Source organism: Perognathus longimembris, chromosome 14 (assembly GCF_023159225.1).
Source record: "Perognathus longimembris pacificus isolate PPM17 chromosome 14, ASM2315922v1, whole genome shotgun sequence".
NCBI lineage: Eukaryota > Metazoa > Chordata > Mammalia > Rodentia > Heteromyidae > Perognathus > Perognathus longimembris.
The window spans coordinates 24,497,230-24,515,076 of NC_063174.1; the positions used below are offsets into that span (position 1 = coordinate 24,497,230).

The 17,847-nt window shown below is 40.3% G+C and overlaps 1 protein-coding gene across 2 annotated transcripts; it reads right to left on the reverse strand.

Annotated features, from left to right (window-relative positions):
• Window positions 1-332: 332 nt before the first annotated feature.
• Gmfb (glia maturation factor beta) lies at window positions 333-17,847 on the reverse strand. 2 transcript variants are annotated; one of them, XM_048362124.1, is made up of 7 exons: window positions 17,730-17,847; window positions 8,467-8,563; window positions 6,548-6,597; window positions 5,772-5,821; window positions 5,290-5,372; window positions 3,994-4,067; window positions 333-1,208 (listed from the first exon to the last, which is right to left on the reverse strand). In XM_048362124.1, exons 1-7 carry the CDS (start codon window positions 17,730-17,732, stop codon window positions 1,137-1,139), a joined length of 429 nt encoding a protein of 142 aa, XP_048218081.1. In that variant the 5' UTR covers window positions 17,733-17,847; the 3' UTR covers window positions 333-1,136. The 2 variants fall into 2 exon arrangements, with proteins under 2 accessions (XP_048218081.1, XP_048218080.1); XM_048362123.1 differs by having other exon boundaries at window positions 5,290-5,375.

Sequence of the window (17,847 nt, forward strand, 5' to 3'; positions counted from 1 at the left end):
ACTTGGGCCCTTTAAAAAAGTATTAGTTTCGCCAAATCTAGAATACTGGCAGTGTAAAAGTCTCAACTAACTTTAAAGCTAACAAAGCAAAGGCACAGTATTAACATATTTAAAATAATTAGTCTTTATGTTAGGAGGAACTTTATAAACTGTTATTAACCTAGATTCAAAATTCTGGAAATGACATAATAAAAAATGAAGCCCAAAGCCTGGTGCCGATGGCTGATGCCTGTAATCCTAGAAATTCAGAAGGCTGAGATGTGAGGATTGCAGTTCAAAGCCAGCCTGGGCAAGAAAGTCTGTGACACTCTTATCTCCAACTAAATCATAGAAAATGTCAGAAGTGGCACTGTGGCTCAAGTGGTGGAGTGCCAGCCTTGAGCAAAATGAGCTCAGGGACAGCACCCAGAGTTTAAGCCTCAGGACTGGCAAAACAAAAAAAGAATGAAGCCCTTGATCATTACAACTTTCCAATTTCTAAGACTAAGATGTTATTTTCTATCAGAACACCCAATAGTCATGACTCATCATAAAAATCTACCTTCTAGACCTTAAGAAGTGATTGAAGACAAGTTTCTTGAAATGATGAAAAAGGAATAAGGAAACCAAAAGAGGTAGGGAAGTTGGAAAACTGTACTTGTAATGCAGGTTACACTTGTAAATTACAATTCATGGCTCAACATTGGGTGATTCACATCTTCAACCCCAAATGAACTTCAATGATTTGAATAAGTGATAATAAACTACTTTCACTTATAAACTGCTAATATCCAATATTTGTCAAAAGGAGGCAACTGTTATCTCTCACCATCTAATACCCAACTTTCTATGGTGTCTGTAAATAGTAACGAATTCTGAACCCTAAGTTATAGAAATTAGTCACAAGAGTGCAAAAAGTCCCTGGAGAAAAGTTGTCCACCTAACAGTTACAAATATAAGGAAACACTTTACAAAGTTTTATTACTATGAAGATGATTTCCTCTTTGCTCAAACTTTGAAAATGAAGAATTTTTCTTTACTGCAGGAAACAAACTGTAAGTAACAGTGCATTTTTAGGTATAAATAAGTATTTATGTCTGGTTCCAGTATGGTCAGGTTAACACACAAATACTTTAGAATAAACACAGAAATTCACATTAGTGGAAAAATCCAAGTTTCTCACGTAACCATTCTTCAGTTAGGTCTTCAGTGTTTCTTATTTCAAATACCTTAAAAAAAAATCAACAACAAAAATTTACATCAGACTCTGACTCTTTAAAAACCACATTATGTATCTGATTTTGTGCCAGCAGTGGGGCTCAAACTCAAAAGCCTGCATGGTGCCCCTTAGCTTTTTCTACTCGAACCTGGTTCTCTACCACTTGAGTCATACCTCCGCTTCTGGGTTTTTAGAGGTTAACTGCAGGTAGGAGCCACAAATTTCCCTGAATGGGATGGCTTTGAACTGTGGTCCTCAGATCTCAACCTGCTGAGAAGCTAGGATTACAGGCAAAGCGACATTATGTGTTTGAGTATTAAACCCTGACTTTTCCCCAAAGTGATTATGACCTGTGACAGGATGTGGTTTTCACGCAATGTTCTTGTAAGGTGCTGAGTACGCACAACCATGTATAGCAAACAAGATGGCATAAGACCCAAACTTTTCTAAAAGCACAAATCTAAAAATAAAATTCACAAAAATAAGTTCTTACCCATTAGAAAAGACAACCAAACAACCACATCTAAAACAATCTAGTTAGGATCTTAATGTTAGGTCTCCAGTTTGAGTAGCACAAGGAAACACCAACTTTAGACTGTCCAGGAAGACTGGAAAAAAGGCCATAGCATAGTGGCCATTGGGAGACAAGATGTTACAGCAGAACAGACAGAATGAGGGACCTGATGTGTGAATCCTATCTTAGTCTTAGTCTGAACAGAATAGGGGTAGCCCAGTCATCCTCACAGCGCTATTGTAAGGGGTCAATGATATTATTTACAAAAGTAACTTGTAATGTTAGGATTACAAAAGAGGGGACTAAATCAGGATTTGACATGACAGGGAAGTGCTGTTCTTGTTAACCACCCAGTGCCTTAAAACACTCCAAGTGTTCCTAGGACACAAATCAGGACAAAAGAGTAAGTTGGTGGTTCCAGTTATAATCACCAGACTGAAGAGAATAAGAAGTTGGATTTGAAGACATTTCCAGAGTTGATGATTGGGGAAAACACCTTTAACACAGTGCTTAAAATATGAGCCTCAAAACATTGATAGGGCTGGGAATATGGCCTAGTGGCAAGAGTGCTTGCCTCCTACACATGAAGCTCTCGGTTTGATTCCCCAGCACCACATATATGGAAAACGGCCAGAAGGGGCGCTGTGGCTCAGGTGGCAGAGTGTTAGCCTTGAGCAGGAAGAAGCCAGGGATGGTGCTCAGGCCCTGAGTCCAAGGCCCAGGACTGGCCAAAAAAAAACAACCAAAAAAACCATTAATGATACAAAATTTCCAATTCAAACTAGTATTTGGAATATAAACAAAGTTTGAGAGCAAGTATCTCTTACCCTTACTCTTCAAAAATACAACAAAATAATGAAGATGAGGGAGGCAGTAACAAGTTGGATAAGAAATGTAAGCACTGCCTTACATATGAAACTGTAACCCCTCTGTACATCACTTTAATAATAAAGAAATGAAAAACATAATGAAGATATATTACATCTTAAAGTGGGTATCTCATATAAGACTGTTTATTAATAGTCCTTTTAGGTTTCGTTTCTGTTTTGCAGTACTGGGGTTCAAACCCAGGCCTGTGCTTGATAGGCAGGTACTTTCCACCTCGAGCCACACCCCTGACCATGTTTTTCTTTTTTTCAGATAGATTATCACTTATTTTTGCCCAAGTTTGGTCTTAGACCATAATCTTTCTAGCTATGAACTTCCATGAAGCTGGGACTACAGTCATGAACCACAACACCCACTTGTTTGCTGGGGCTTGCCTCAAACTGCCATCTTCCCAAGTCTATTTCCCAAGTAGTTGGGATTGCAAGCATGATCTATAGAGCCCAGCAATCAATAATCTTAACTACTTTAGATTTAAAAATAACACCCTTAAGTGCATAATACAAAATTCCAGCACAGTCTCATTCACTGTAGACTACAAGAAAGGGCTCAAATAAGCCTCAGTGCTAACATTACCTATTAGAAGTTAAATCACAGAAGACAAAAAACTCTCACCAGATGTAAGATTATAGTGGCTTTTCTGAAGCCGCTTACTTTTTTGAATATAATTTTTTTCTAATCAACTTATTTAGAACAACATGTTTTGGTTCAATAACTACCACCATTCTACTTCTCTATTTATTCATTCACTCATCCATTCATTTATTGTCAGTTGTGGGGCTTGAACTCAGGGCCTGGGCACTGTCCCTGAGACTCTTTGTGCTCAAAGCTAGAGCTCTACCACAGCATCACTTCTGGTTTTTGAGTAGTTAATTGGAACTAAGAGTCTAAAGAGGACTTTTCTGTCCAGGCTGGCTTTGAACTGTAAACCTCAGATTCCAGTCTCCTAAATAGCCAGGACGTAAAGTCTCCTGCTTATTAGGCCACTGCTCTCCCACCTGAACCATACTTCCAACACTTTTTGCTTCAGTCATCATTCAGGTATTTTTACCCAGGTAAGCTTGGGCTGCTATCCTGTCTTTGCCTTCAGCACAGCTGGGCTGTCAGTCCACCATTCCTGGCTTGTATTTAGAGTCCTGCGAGCTTTTTTGTGCTTAGGCTACTCTCAACTGTGATCCTCCTATTTCTGCCTCACAAGTAGCTGCAATTTCAGACATGAGTTATCACACCTGGCCCCTAATATCCTGTTTCTAATTTTTAAAAATCTTTTGTAATTTATTGCTATGGTGTAGATAACCTTCCCCTACATTAAAAAAAACAACAACCACTAAACCATCCACTTTCAAGTCTCAGGGGAACTATAGTCCCAATGAAGATGCTATATTATAAACACTACCTTGGTTAGTTCAGCAGTTTGGACTAATTTATTCTTACTCCCAGCATACATCATCTGTTGTTCAGGCTTACAACCTGGAAGAGAGCAATTAATATAGAAATATGGTATACATTTTTTAAAAACAGTGAGTTTTTATTATTATTTTTTTTCCTAGAGAAAGGCATTTAAAAATTTCCTTGCCATTGTGTTTAGAAGAACTTTGGCCTAAGTGCATTTTGAATTTTATACTGCATACTGCCTACACAGAAACAAAGTTACAAAGAAATCTATAGGTCAGCAAAAATAAATTATCCTAAGATCTCTGTAGATGCAGATTCTTCCAGTCTTACAAACACTTCACTTAGCACTGTCTTTAGTTTGACACCAAGTATCACTATAAATCTCATGGATACTCAAAACAGTTTGAGCTGGTAATTGGGCAGATCTGCTTTGAAAAAGTCAACTGTAATCTTACATATTAAAGTGAAAAGATACCCCAGTCTATTTTAAAGGCTAAGGAAATGATAATATGCCTAAGTTTAGAGAAGAGTTCAGTGAGTACAGCTTTTGCTGTGAGCCTGAACACTGGTAGTGGGAAATCATGAGAGTTCCTTAAACAGAAATAACATATCCTAACAGCTACTGTAAGCTGCTCTGGAACCATCTTGGGATTATAAGTATACCACTCTTAACTACTTTTAAAAAGAGAAACAAAGTTTATCATGATTGTGCAAAGTTTACATTGTTACTAACAAGTTTAACATATATAATATACTTCAGATATTTATAAAGTATCCCTGCATTATAGAATCATTAAAATGTATGAATGGTTTGACCCAACAATTACACTTCTTAGATTTTATCCTAAAAGGTAAACACATTTTAAGAGATGATGCTTCGCTGTAGATGCTTTCTAGGGATGTGTATGCAGGTACATGCAACTCTCTCTCTCTGCTCCCCCCCACCCGTGCCCCCCCCACAGCCATTCAACAATTCCATCCTAAAACACAGCATGAAATCCGTTTAAGAAAACATGGCGGGGCTGGGGATATAGCCTAGTGGCAAGAGTGCCTGCCTCGGATACACGAGGCCCTAGGTTCGATTCCCCAGCACCACATATACAGAAAACGGCCAGAAGTGGCGCTGTGACTCAAGTGGCAGAGTGCTAGCCTTGAGCGGGAAGAAGCCAGGGACAGTGCTCAGGCCCTGAGTCCAAGGCCCAGGACTGGCCAAAAAAAACAAAAAAAACAAAAAAAAAAGAAAACATGGGTAATTAGATCAGAGCCAGTTACACATTATTTAAAGAGATTAACTTACCAACAGGACTGGAGAAAATAAAGCACAGAGGGTAGGAGACTCTTCCATCATCATGTTGATATTTATAACTATACACAATGAAGGTTTTTCTCAAGTTAAAGAATCTAAAGTTTCTGCTCTGAGGTCACTACTAACACCCAAGGAGCTAATGAGCGGTACACCTGTATCTTATTCCTATACCTTCATTACTATTTGTCTACCAAATTATACCTAAGCTCCAAAGGTTAAGTCACAACATCATGTAATCTCTAAAAAAGAAAATTTAGAATATTGTTTTAAATGGATTTTTCTCATTTCTTATTGTAAACAAATTATAATAAATAATTTTAACAAGAAGATAAGTCATCCCACTAAGAGATTTAACTTTTCATTTTCTTAGCTTATGCATATAGATTTTGCTGTGATCATGGCATAGAAGAATATCTTAAAATTCTGACCACTTAACAGAAGCAAATCTTTCTAAAGCACCAAGAAAAGGATATCGAGGTTGCCGTTCAGGTAGTTCATCTTTAAGTTCATCTGGTGAAATTCCCTGGCACCACAGAGAAAAACAACTTTTAAACATGTCCTTATTTGTAAGTACAAGATACACAAGTACCCATTCCACTAATAGTTATGTTTTTTGTTTTGGTTGGTTGTAGGCATTGAAATTGGATCCTGGGTGCTTCCCCTGAGCTTTTTTGCTCAAGGCTAGCACTGTACCACTTTGAGCAACAGCATCATTTCTAGTGATTAATTAGGGTAAGAGTCTCATAGACTTTGCTGTCTGTCTGGGTTGGCTCTGAACCTTGATTCTCAGATCTCAGCCTCATGAGAAGCTAGGACTACAGGTGTTTGTCACCAGTGCCTGGCTAGTTATGATTTCGCTATTATACACAACCGAACAAAATAACTTCCATTTATTAATTCTGAGGATGGCTGAATTTTCTAGGCCCATGTTCCAAGTGTCAGGAAATACTGATGAGTAAGAGAAGCAATAACTCAGAGGGAATATCTGATTTCACAAAAAAAGAAAAAATTATTTTTCTTCTAGTTAGTTGTCAAATATTCCAGTATGAGTTTTTACTTTTAAATTGCTCTCTAAGCAATTAGAAGTTATGAAGTTGACTTACTTTTCACTAAGCATATAGTCATAACTTCTACCACTTATATTTAAAGGAGGTTCAAAACTCATTTTAAAAGTAAATGTAATTAATACTGCATCTTGTGAACAGCAACTGTTTAACTATAAAAATCTTATTTAACTTATTGAACAAACCTCAAGCTCTTCATCGAGTACCACCAGGCTTTTATCCTTGTCAATCTTCACTAAAATGAAAACAGAGTAGGAGTTAATTGTGATTCTAATGTGATCTTAATCTTCCCAACCCATGCAGTCTCAGCCTTTGCAAGGCAAACATCTAAAATAAACACATCCACAAGCACAAAACTTACTGCAGTTCTAACTATCTATTAACTAGCTTTGCTTTCTTAAAAGTCCGCTATTCACAATTTTCAGCATCTGGTTGGCTTGTTTAGAACTTTATGTCAACTCCTATAATGTACTGTATTTATGAAGAACCTTGTAATTTACTGGGAACCAGTAGCTCACACTGATAACCATAGCTACTCAGGAGGCTGAGATCTAAGGATCAGTGTTTGAAGCCAACCTGAGACTCTTACCTCTAACCAACAACCAAAAAGCCATAAGTGTAGCTGTGGCTCAAGTGGTAGAGTGCTAATCTTGAGCAAAGAGGCTCATAGTCAGTGCCCAAGCCCTGAGTTCAAGCCCCAGGACTAGCACACACAATACAGCTTCCTCATTCTGAAAAAGTAAACTGCCAAAGAGCAATGATATCTGTATTCAAATGTATCTAGCATGATCTAAAGCCAAATCAAAATAAGTTTAGATAACATATGACTTTTATTTTCCAGAATCTGAAAATATGACTACCTTTCAGTTTTGTATAGATTTCATATTAAATCATATAAAATACACTACAGTTTCAAAGAGCTTCACCTTCTGGTAAAATGGCACCAAAATACATTTTCACTTTCAAGTATTGTATGCCTACAGTATAATATTTATTTTTAACAGAAGCAGTATTCATGACAAGGTGTTAACCAGCTCTCTGATTCACATCTACCAGCTGCATCTCAGTTAAGCATACTGTACAGAGTGTTTTGTTATGTTTTGCCAGTCCTAGGGCTTGAATCAGGGCCTGGGCACTATCCCTGAGCCTTTCTGTATTCAAGGCTAGCACTCTACCACTTGAGCCACAGCATCACTTCCGGCTTTTCCTGTTTATGTGGTACTGAGGAATTGAACCCAGGGCTTCATACATGCTAGGCAAGTATAGGGTTTCACACTTTCACTCCCTTATGCTTCTTTCATCTTTCTAAACCACGGCCCATGTATTAAATACAAATCTATGAAAACAAGGAGATGTGCATAGCATCCAATAGGGCACACAGGGAGTAGACAATGTGCAAACAAATTATCCTTCCCATTTTCAGCAGACATTTAAAGCCCTTTCTATGAAACTAGAATTGGATGGAATAAGACCCAAAGCCACTCAGGACACAATGCTGAACTTTACTACCATTTTGGGGTAGGCAAAAATTTCTGTTGTAGAATGAATGCCCATGCTATTTTTAGTCCCCCAAGAAAGATGGATTTGGAATGGTCACCACAAATAGAAATCATCATTCCCCAAACAACCAAGATGATTATTTTCTCCAGAGCTAGTAGCCAGCGGACAGGACTATGGGGGAAGAAGGACATTCCATATGTGTTCCACGACATTAACATAGCAACTGGTCCTTAGTTTTTGGTTTTTGTCAGTGCTTGGGCCTGAACTTAGCGCCTGGATACTGTTCCTAAACTCCTTTGCTCACAGTTACAGCTCTTCCACTTGAGCCACAGCTCCACTTCTGGTTTTCCAGTGGTTAATTGGAGAAAAAAGTCTCACAGACTTCCCTGCCCAGGCTGGCTCTGAACCACAATCCTTAGATCTCAGCCTTTTGAGTAGCTAGGATTACAGGTGTGAGCCACCAGCACCCGGAGAGTCCTTAATTTTTAAAGATGACACGTTGAATGCAAAAGGTAGAGGCAGTATTACTCTTTCATCAATGCAATGTAACCATAAGATTAAAATAAAGATCATGAAACTTCTGAGGCAATCACTTTTAGCTTACTTATAATGGCAGCATTGTTTGTTTCTTTGCGAAAACGAAACTTTCTCAGCTTTTCCACTAAATCTTCAGCAACATCGCAAACCACCAAAGACTCACTCTACAAAAGAGGAAAAGACACATAAAAATGCCATGACTTTACTATATAAATGCTATTAATAGTTAATAATCTATTAATAGTTAAATCTACACTCTAATCTTAAAGGTTTGCTCATCTTCTATGTAAGGGATACTTTAGTGTTCTTTGGCTAGCAAACATTTCAAAAGTCAGGCACATAAAAATACTCATCTTGGGCTGTGAATGTGGCCTAGTGGTAGATTGCTTGCCTCTGATACATGAAGCCCTGGGTTCGATTCCTCAGCATCATACATATATATATATATATATATATATATATGTAAAAGGCCAGAAGTGGTGCTGTGGCTCAAGTGGTAGAGTGCTGGCCTTGAGCAAAAAGAAGCCAAAGATAGTGCTTAGGCCCTGAGTTCAAGCCCCAGGACTGGAAAAAAAAAAATACTCATCTTGTCAGAATTGGAGAAGGGAGGGAAACGGAAGTCAGGAATTACCATATGCTAGTAGATAATGCAGGCAGGCATAGTATTTTTACATTGTGCAGGAAGAACAGGAAAATAATCACCTGTGTGGAGACTTCATAATTATGGAGATAAATATAACAAAAGTATAAAAAACAAATCATAGGAGTAACGATGAGTAACATTCTAGACATTTTATATCTTGGCTATAGAGATATGAGTATCAAGAATACAAAGCAGGGGCTGGGGATATAGCCTAGTGGCAAGAGTGCCTGCCTCGGATACACGAGGCCCTAGGTTCGATTCCCCAGCACCACATATACAGAAAACGGCCAGAAGCGGCGCTGTGGCTCAAGTGGCAGAGTGCTAGCCTTGAGCGGGAAGAAGCCAGGGACAGTGCTCAGGCCCTGAGTCCAAGGCCCAGGACTGGCCAAAAAAAAAAAAAAAAAAAAAAAAAAAAAAAAAAAAAGAATACAAAGCAGAATATTCAAAAGGAAAATCAGATGGAACAAACAGAACAACTACAAGAATTGTTTAGGAACTGTGAAGAAATATGAGAACTTTCCCTAGAAATCATAAAAAACACTCTTCATTATTATTATTATTTTGGCCAGTCCTGGGACTTGAACCCTGAGCTTGGGAGATCATGAGCTTTTGTGCTCAAAGCGCTCTACCAATTGAGCCACAGCACCACTTCTAAAAGCACTCTTCTTTTTATTTTTTTTATTTTTATTTTATTTTATTTTTTGAGAGACAAGGGTTTATTTTTTATTTTTTTTTTTTGGCCAGTCCTGGGGCTTGGACTCTGGGCCTGAGCACTGTCCCTGGCTTCTTTTTGCTCAAGGCTAGCACTCTGCCACTTGAGCCACAGCGCCACTTCTGGCCATTTTCTGTATATGTGGTGCTGGGGAATCGAACCAAGGCCTCATATATATGAGGCAGGCACTCTTGCCACTAGGCCATATCCCCAGCCCCAAGGGTTTATTTTTATTAGATGCTTTGAGGGCTCTGCAGGAACCAGCAAGAATGTCAGCCTTCCATACAAGACATGAACCAAATGTAGACAAGGTCTTTACCAGAACATGAATGGCCTCTCATTTAGTCCCACTAGAATCCTTGTCCTCAACCAAAGCTATTATCATTACAATCATTATCATCCATATCACATTCTTTTTGTTTGTTTTTGTTTTTTTTCAAATTTTTATTATCAAACTGATGTACAGAGAGGTTACAGTTTCATACGTTAGGCTTTGGATACATTTCTTGTTTTTTTTACCTTGTCCCTCATACCCCCCTCCCTCCTCCCCCTTTCCCTTCCCCCCCGAAGCACTCTTCTTTTTAGTAGCGTAGTGTATTACTGAACATCAAGGGATAGAAATCTCTATTTTAGAAATTCTTGTGATGATACTTCAAACTTGTAAGCCTCCTGCTTTAGCCTCCCCAGAAGCTGGGATTCATCCCCACAACTACTCATTTTTCTTTTTTCTTTTCTTTTTTTTTTTTTTTTTTGGCCAGTCCTGGGGCTTGGACTCTGGGCCTGAGCACTGTCCCTGGCTTCTTTTTGCTCAAGGCTAGCACTCTGCCACTTGAGCCACAGCGCCACTTCTGGCCATTTTCTGTATATGTGGTGCTGGGGAATCGAACCTAGGGCCTCATGTATATGAGGCAGGCACTCTTGCCACTAGGCCATATCCCCAGCCCTAATATGTAGAACATCAAATTCATATGAAGCCATATGGATCCATCACTCAGCAGTAATCACTATTGATCTATTTCCTCCAAACCCTCAACAATGGCTCCTAGACTGTGTCAACACAAAAGCCAGAAATCACAAAATATTTTAGTATCTATCATGAAACATATAAAGATACTAACTTTAACCCACCTTAAAACACTGACAATTTGCAGGGTACTGTAAACTTACTTAGGAGGCTGACAACTGAGTATCCAGGTTGTGGAGCTCTGGCTCCACAAGTGGTAGACCACCATGAGTCTTTTTTTTTTTTGGAGGTGGGGGAGTGGATAGCACCTGAGAATTTCTCGCAGGACATAACAACCTTCTTTTATTTTCAGTGGGCCACAGATTGGTAGTTTTCCATTGCATTATGATTCTTAGTATATTGCATGTATTGAAATTGCTTTTGAAATTGCTCAATATTTGGCAAAAACAATAGGAAGGGAACTAAGCAATCACTGTCTGTTACATCTAAGCAAAGTATTTTTAAAGCAGTACCATCCTTTCAGTGACCTGGGAAATCATTTCCTCATTTCTGTGGTGTTATGACAGTACATAACTGCTCTGAAGAAAAGCAGCCAAAGACAAGACAGCAAAACTAGTAAGTCCAGTGCATTGTAGTCTGCAAAGCTATAAAAAGGTCAAATATCATAAAACATGGTGGCAGGTTTTCCTAAATGTTTTGTTTTTAACAATCCTTAGCATGAAAAGCTATTTTGAAATCTCTCTCATGAAAATTTTGTAAAACCATTCTTCTATATACAAGGATGCTTTTCTTAATTTGATCTACTATACTGTGGAATCATTTTTATATTACATTCTTGGAGAATCATTCAAAGGCCAGCTTCTGAAATTCCACACATCTAGGGATTCTGAATGTGTTCCAATACAGTCAAATTATAAAAGTCACCATTCCATTTTTATATGAATTATCTTTATCACAGTTTTCAGTTCAAAGTTTTGTTTCTGTTCAAAAACAAATTTAGTTATAGGTAATTGGGATGATTGGTTCAAATGTTTCTACTCCCAATGTTTCTATGTTAAGGAAAGAGCCTTATTCTTATAACACTCTATTTGAAATTTGTATTTATATTTTTCTAGTTATAACTTAACTGATGAAATTATACTATTAAATATTATGAAAGATTATCTTGAAGCATTTTAATGTATGTCTTAAAATACTACACACTGCTTTACTATATACTTATGTCAAAATACAATCATTTTAGAATCCACACTATCCTTTATGTTATTTATATCATTACAAAATGTAATGCACAATATTTTTGTGGTATCAAGGATCAAATCCAGGACCTTATACACTCCAGATAAGTGCTCTATTGCTGAGATATATCCCTTGCGCTTAATATACACTTAGGTACTGAAATGAATGAATATGCTCCTATTGTTAAATGGAGTATGTGTGCATATAGTTTTTTTTCAATACTTTATTGTCAAAGTGATGTACAGTGGGGTTACAGTTTCTTATGTAAAGCAGTGGTACATTTCTTGTACAATTTATCTCCTCCCTCATTCCCCCCCACCTCCATTCCTTCTCACCCCTTGTATTGGTATTAGAACTAGGGAAGGGAGAGGGAATATCAAAATCGAGAGAAAAAGGATATAAAGACAAACAACACCAAAAGCAATACTTGCAAAACCATTTGGTGTAAACCACCACCAGTCTTGAGCACAAAAGCGCAGGCACAGTACCCAGGGCCTGAGTTCAAACTCCAGGACAGGCAAGTGTGTACTATCATGTGCACACGCATGTGCACGCACACACACAAAACCCCCAAACTAACAATTCCAGCCTCCAATATTTAGTGTTTGAATTATGGCCATTGTTTTAATTTTTTTTTAACTATTGGTTTGAATGAGTCAAACTTCAAACGAATGCTTTTACTGTGGTCTCTTTTTATATAAATAGGTTCCCCTTCCCCTCCTTCAAAAAAAAATTAGGATATTTCTGAGACCAATTCTAAGTAAGTATTTCATCATAATCCCAAATCACTAAGACTTCCAATTTTGACTTAAAAAATAAAAGCCCACTTGCTCTCTCCTGTGCTGGGTAAAAGATAGCATACACTGGGGCTGGGGATATAGCCTAGTGGCAAGAGTGCCTGCCTCGGTATACCCGAGGCCCTAGGTTCGATTCCCCAGCACCACATATACAGAAAACGGCCAGAAGCGGCGCTGTGGCTCAAGTGGCAGAGTGCTAGCCTTGAGCGGGAAGAAGCCAGGGACAGTGCTTAGGCCCTGAGTCCAAGGCCCAGAACTGGCCAAAAAAAAAAAAAGATAGCATACACTAAGGCAGGAAATAGTTATCAATTTTAATTGTCTTTTTAATTCAGAACACTAATAATATGTAAGGTATGACAAATACATGTTATTATACAATATGATAAATATGGATATGCTGTTAGACAAACTGAAAATATATCCTATCAAAAGACACTAACCGGGCTGGGGATATGGCCTAGTGGCAAGAGCGCTTGCCTCATATACATGAGGCCCTGGGTTCAATTCCTCAGCACCACATATACAGAAAATGGCCAGAGGTGGCGCTGTGGCTCAAGTGGCAGAGTGCTAGCCTTGAGCAAAAAGAAGCCAGGGACAGTGCTCAGGCCCTGAGTCCAAGCCCCAGGACTGGCAAAAACAAAAACAAAAACAAAAACAAAAAAAGACACTAACCAATAAATAACACTTCTTTAGGAGTTAAATATTTCCATGCTTTTAGTTCACTTTCGAGAGATTAAATCAAAGGGAATCTGGCAAAACTGAGATTCAACTTCAGATAATTATTTTCCTATTTCTCAAAGAAGATAATGAAGCTAGAAAACTGGAATTTCCATTCTGTCTTTGAACAAAGAATTTTTAAAGAAACTAATACATATCTTAGATGTTTATTTTAGCAAATATCAATTTGTCATGAAAGTCTTATCCTCCAACTAAGATGATCACAGTTGTTCATGCGAGTTTAACATCCTGGTACCAGAAACCAAGTGAAAAACAGTTGGTAGAGGCTGGGAATGTGACTTAGTGGTAGAGTTTTTGCCTAACATGCATGAAGCCCTCCATTCGATCCTCAGCACCACATAAACAGAAAAAGCTAGAAGCGGCACTGTGGCTCAAGTGATAGTCGCCTTGAGCAAAAGAAGTTCAGGGACAGTGACCAAGCCCTGAGTTTAAGCCCCAGGACTGGCAAAAGAAAAACAGTTGGTGGAACACTTATATACCATGTTTAAGGCCGTGGAATTGATCCTTGACCAAAAATGATGATTTGGTTTGTATCACTCATTTTTGCATTTTCCCATTTGCCAATGCCACAATAAGGATCAAAATTCCTTTCTACGAGGAATCAGGCATAGAGTCAACATTTACCTTACTTAAAAAAATCATTATATATCATACAAACAACTCTGCGTGGTAAATGTTACCCCAAAAATAGCTGAGCTGAAGTATTCATTTACTGATCTATCTATACTAATAGAAGATTTAATGAATGTCAACACCATGTTGAATTCTAGAAATTCAATCATATAAAAGAGAAACATGGTCCTTGCCCTTGGGTGGCATATATGGAGTGCTTCTAGAAAATAAAAGGTCTCAGGCTTTCTTTTTTGAGTGATACTGAGGCTTTGAACTCAGGGCTTGCTAGGTTGGCCTTCCACTTGAGCCACACCTCCAGCCTAATTTGTTTCCAGCATGGAGTCTCATAGACTTTTCTACCTGGCTTCAAACTTCAATACTTCAGTTCTCAGCCTCCTGAGTAGCTAAGATTATAGGCATGAGTCACCAGCACCCGCTTATTGGAGCAAAGAACAGACCTATATAAAAAAGATGAAGTAAAAATATGTAAGCTGTGATAAGGCTAGAAAAAGAAAGTTAGCTACATAATGAGAACTTACATCCAATGACGACCAACATCATCACTGAAGCCTTTCCTACAAAAGGCATCTGAAGAACTAAAACTGCTCAAGCAAAGCCCTTTTGATTAAAGTGAGCTCAGCTCATCAAGATAATGGATAGTGTGACCTAGGCTCTAAGACAAACACATACGTGGCCTAAGAAGCACTGAGTTCGGCTCTAAGTTATTTTGCTTCCTATCCTGGGGGGCAAAATGTACTAGAAATAAGGTGAGGAAGGGAATCTTGGTCATATTTGTACCTTAAAAAGATCCCACTTGGGGGCTGGGAATATGGCCTAGTGGCAAGAGTGCTAGCCTTGTATACATGAAGCCCTAGGTTCAATTCCCCAGCACCACATATGTAGAAAACGGCCAGAAGTGGCGCTGTGGCTCAAGTGGCAGAGTGCTAGCCTTGAGCAAAAAGAAGCCAGGGGTCTGGGAATGTGGCTCAGTGGTAGAGTGCTTGCCTAGCATGCACGAAGCCCTGGGTTCGATTCCTCAGGACCACATAAACAGAAAAAACTGGAAGTGGTGCTATGGCTCAAGTGGCAGAGTGCTAGCCTTGGGCAAAAGCAGCTCAGGGACAGTGCTCAGATCCTGGGTTCAAGCCCCAGGACTGGGGAAAAAAAAAAAGAAGCCAGGGACAGTGCTCAGGCCCTGAGTTCAAGGCCCAGGACTGGCCAAAAAAAAAAAAAATCCCACTTGATGTGGTATGTGGAACAAAGGCAGCAGGAACACGTTTTAATGACCCAAACTAATCCAGATAAAAAAGAGAAAAGCAGCTAAAAGAAGTGATTGAGGAGCAAAAAGGGAAGCAAACAATGCTAATAACAGTTAATATGCATTAAACACCACACAAGAAACACTGTTAAATCCTTTATGTGGATTTCTCTTTCATGCTCCTTTTTTTTTTTTTTTTTTTTTTTTTTTTTTTGCCTGTCCTAGGGCTTGGACTCAGGGCCTTAGCACTCTCCCTGGCTTCTTTTTGCTCAAGGCTAGCACTCTGCCACTTGAGCCACAGTGCCACTACTGGCCATTTTCTATATATGTGGTGCTGGGGAAATCGAACCCAGGGCTTCATGTATATGAGGCAAGCACTCTTGCCATTAGGCCATATTCCCAGCCCCATGCCCCATTTTTTTAAGTATCTTAGTTTACTTAGTTTAAGATTCTCTCCAATTTCAGAGCTAGTAAAGCTAGAAGTAACTCAGATAGCCTAACTTCTAGTCCCCTAACCACTACATAGGGGCTGGTGACATATTGGATATGGGAGAAGTGGAACAGGTAAGGAAAAAGAGTGTTACACCAAGAGAACTCCTAGACTTCTGTCTTGTATGACAAACACAACCTTTCACTGAGTTATGGAACTCTGAGTTTAAAGGGAAAAAGCATTTTGTTGTTTTTTAAACAAATGGAAGTGACTTTGAGGCACCAGAATGGTGTAAAGCTCCTCAGATATGTTAACTAAAGAGTGGGATATAAAATTTGGGCTGAATCTCAGAAGCAAGTCTTGTTGTTGGTGGTGGCTGTGGGCTAAACTCTGGGCCTGGTCGCTGTCCCTGAGCTCTTCAGCTTAAGACTAGTACTCTACCACTTGAGCCACACCACCACGTCCCAGAAGCAAGTCTTGAGATACAAATTCATAAATTGTTGGAAGGCAAATGGTAACAAGTAATGAATATAGGAGAAAATACAACATGGAAAAAAATCAAAGATTAGGATGGAGCCTAGGGCTCCTGCATGCATTGTCCAGGGAAAGAAGAACAGAATGTATGGGAAGCAGATGAATCAGCAGGAGATGTAGGAAGGAAAACCAAGAGTTTTGTAATTTTGTATTCCAGATGCCAAGGAGAAAAGCATGAAGAAAAAGAATGCTTACAAAAAGAAAAGCGAAGCCAGGCGCTGATGGCTCACACCTGTAATCCTAACTACTCAGGGGGCTGAGGTCTGAGGATCACAGTTCGAAGCCAGCCTGGGCTTTAGAAAAGTCTGTGAGACTCTTGCCTCCAATAAACTACTCAAAAAGCTGAAGTGGTGCTGTGGCTCAAGTGGTAACGCACTAGCCTTGAGCAAAAGAGGCTCAGGGACAGCGGCCAGGCCCTGAGTTCAAGTCCCATGATTGGCCAAAAAAAAAAGGAAAAGTGTCAGCGCCCTGGAATGCAGCTGCAAGTCAGAAATGATGAAACTGGATTCAGCGACCATCACAAGACCTACTCCATGGAAAGTGGGCGGGATTTCAGACAGCCATGTCTTCCTGTTTCTAACGAAATCTGATCATATTTTAAAAACCCGTTGGAAGGGTCTAGAAGATCCTTGATAGCAAATGACTTAATTCTCCACTTTACTTTTATGTTTGGGATTCACTGTGTAGAAGAAGGAAAGCCATCGCTTCAAGCCCAGCTAAACTAATTCAACAGTTACTTTAAGGCCAAATGCCAGAGCCTTGGGTCAAAAGGTTCCAAGTGAGGTCACTCAAAGAATGCTTGGATAAGGAGAAATCTGCGGTGGAAGGCGGAGGGGGGGTGGCGGGGAGAGGAGACAAAAATCAGCTTGGGCCTGGCGGGGTGAAAGCAATCGGAATTCGAGTCCTCCCAGCAAACGAGGCTAGGCAGGAAGTGCTTCAGGCCCATCGATCCCCCACCCACCTAGTCCCCTGTCCCAGGCCCGCCAGCGGCAGTCGCTGAGAAACTGGGGGCCGGGGGGGGGGGGGGCTCCACTGGCCAGAACCAATGCCCCCCTCCGTCTTTCAGTCCAGAAGCAGGAGGCCCCCACCTCACCCAGAGGGGCCTGGCGAGGACCCTCCCCCCCAACACACACCCCAGCCGGCGTGGCACCCTAGCTCCCCACGGGGCCCCGCTGGGCGGGTGGAGCCCGGGCCGGGATGGAGTATGCAGTGCTGACTCGGCGGCCGAGGCCAAGTTTCTGACTGCGGGGACCGGTTGGCAGCCGGGGTGGAAACAGCCGCCGGCCCACCCCAGGCCCAGCCCGCCCCAGGCGCTGCCCCGCAGACGCCCCGATTCTGGAAAACAGGAAAGCCCGGCTGGCTGGTCCAGCCCTCCGGCCTCCGCCCTCCCCACGGCCACTCACCATTTTCCTTCCGGCCGTCAGCAGCCCGTCGCCTGCTCTCGGGCCCCTTTAAGAATGGCACCGCAGCCGACTCCCTTCCTGCCCGCGCCCGGCTTAACCGCCCCCGGTTAGAGGCGCG

Excerpts from the sequence above, each read along its gene's own strand:
- Gmfb (XM_048362123.1), bottom strand. Across the intron at positions 6,598-8,466 it reads AAACAATGCTGCCATTATAA|TGAAGATTGACAAGGATAAA; the intron begins GTAAGCTAAAAG and ends TTTTCATTTTAG. Across the intron at positions 5,822-6,547 it reads TACTCGATGAAGAGCTTGAG|GGAATTTCACCAGATGAACT; the intron begins GTTTGTTCAATA and ends CTGTGGTGCCAG.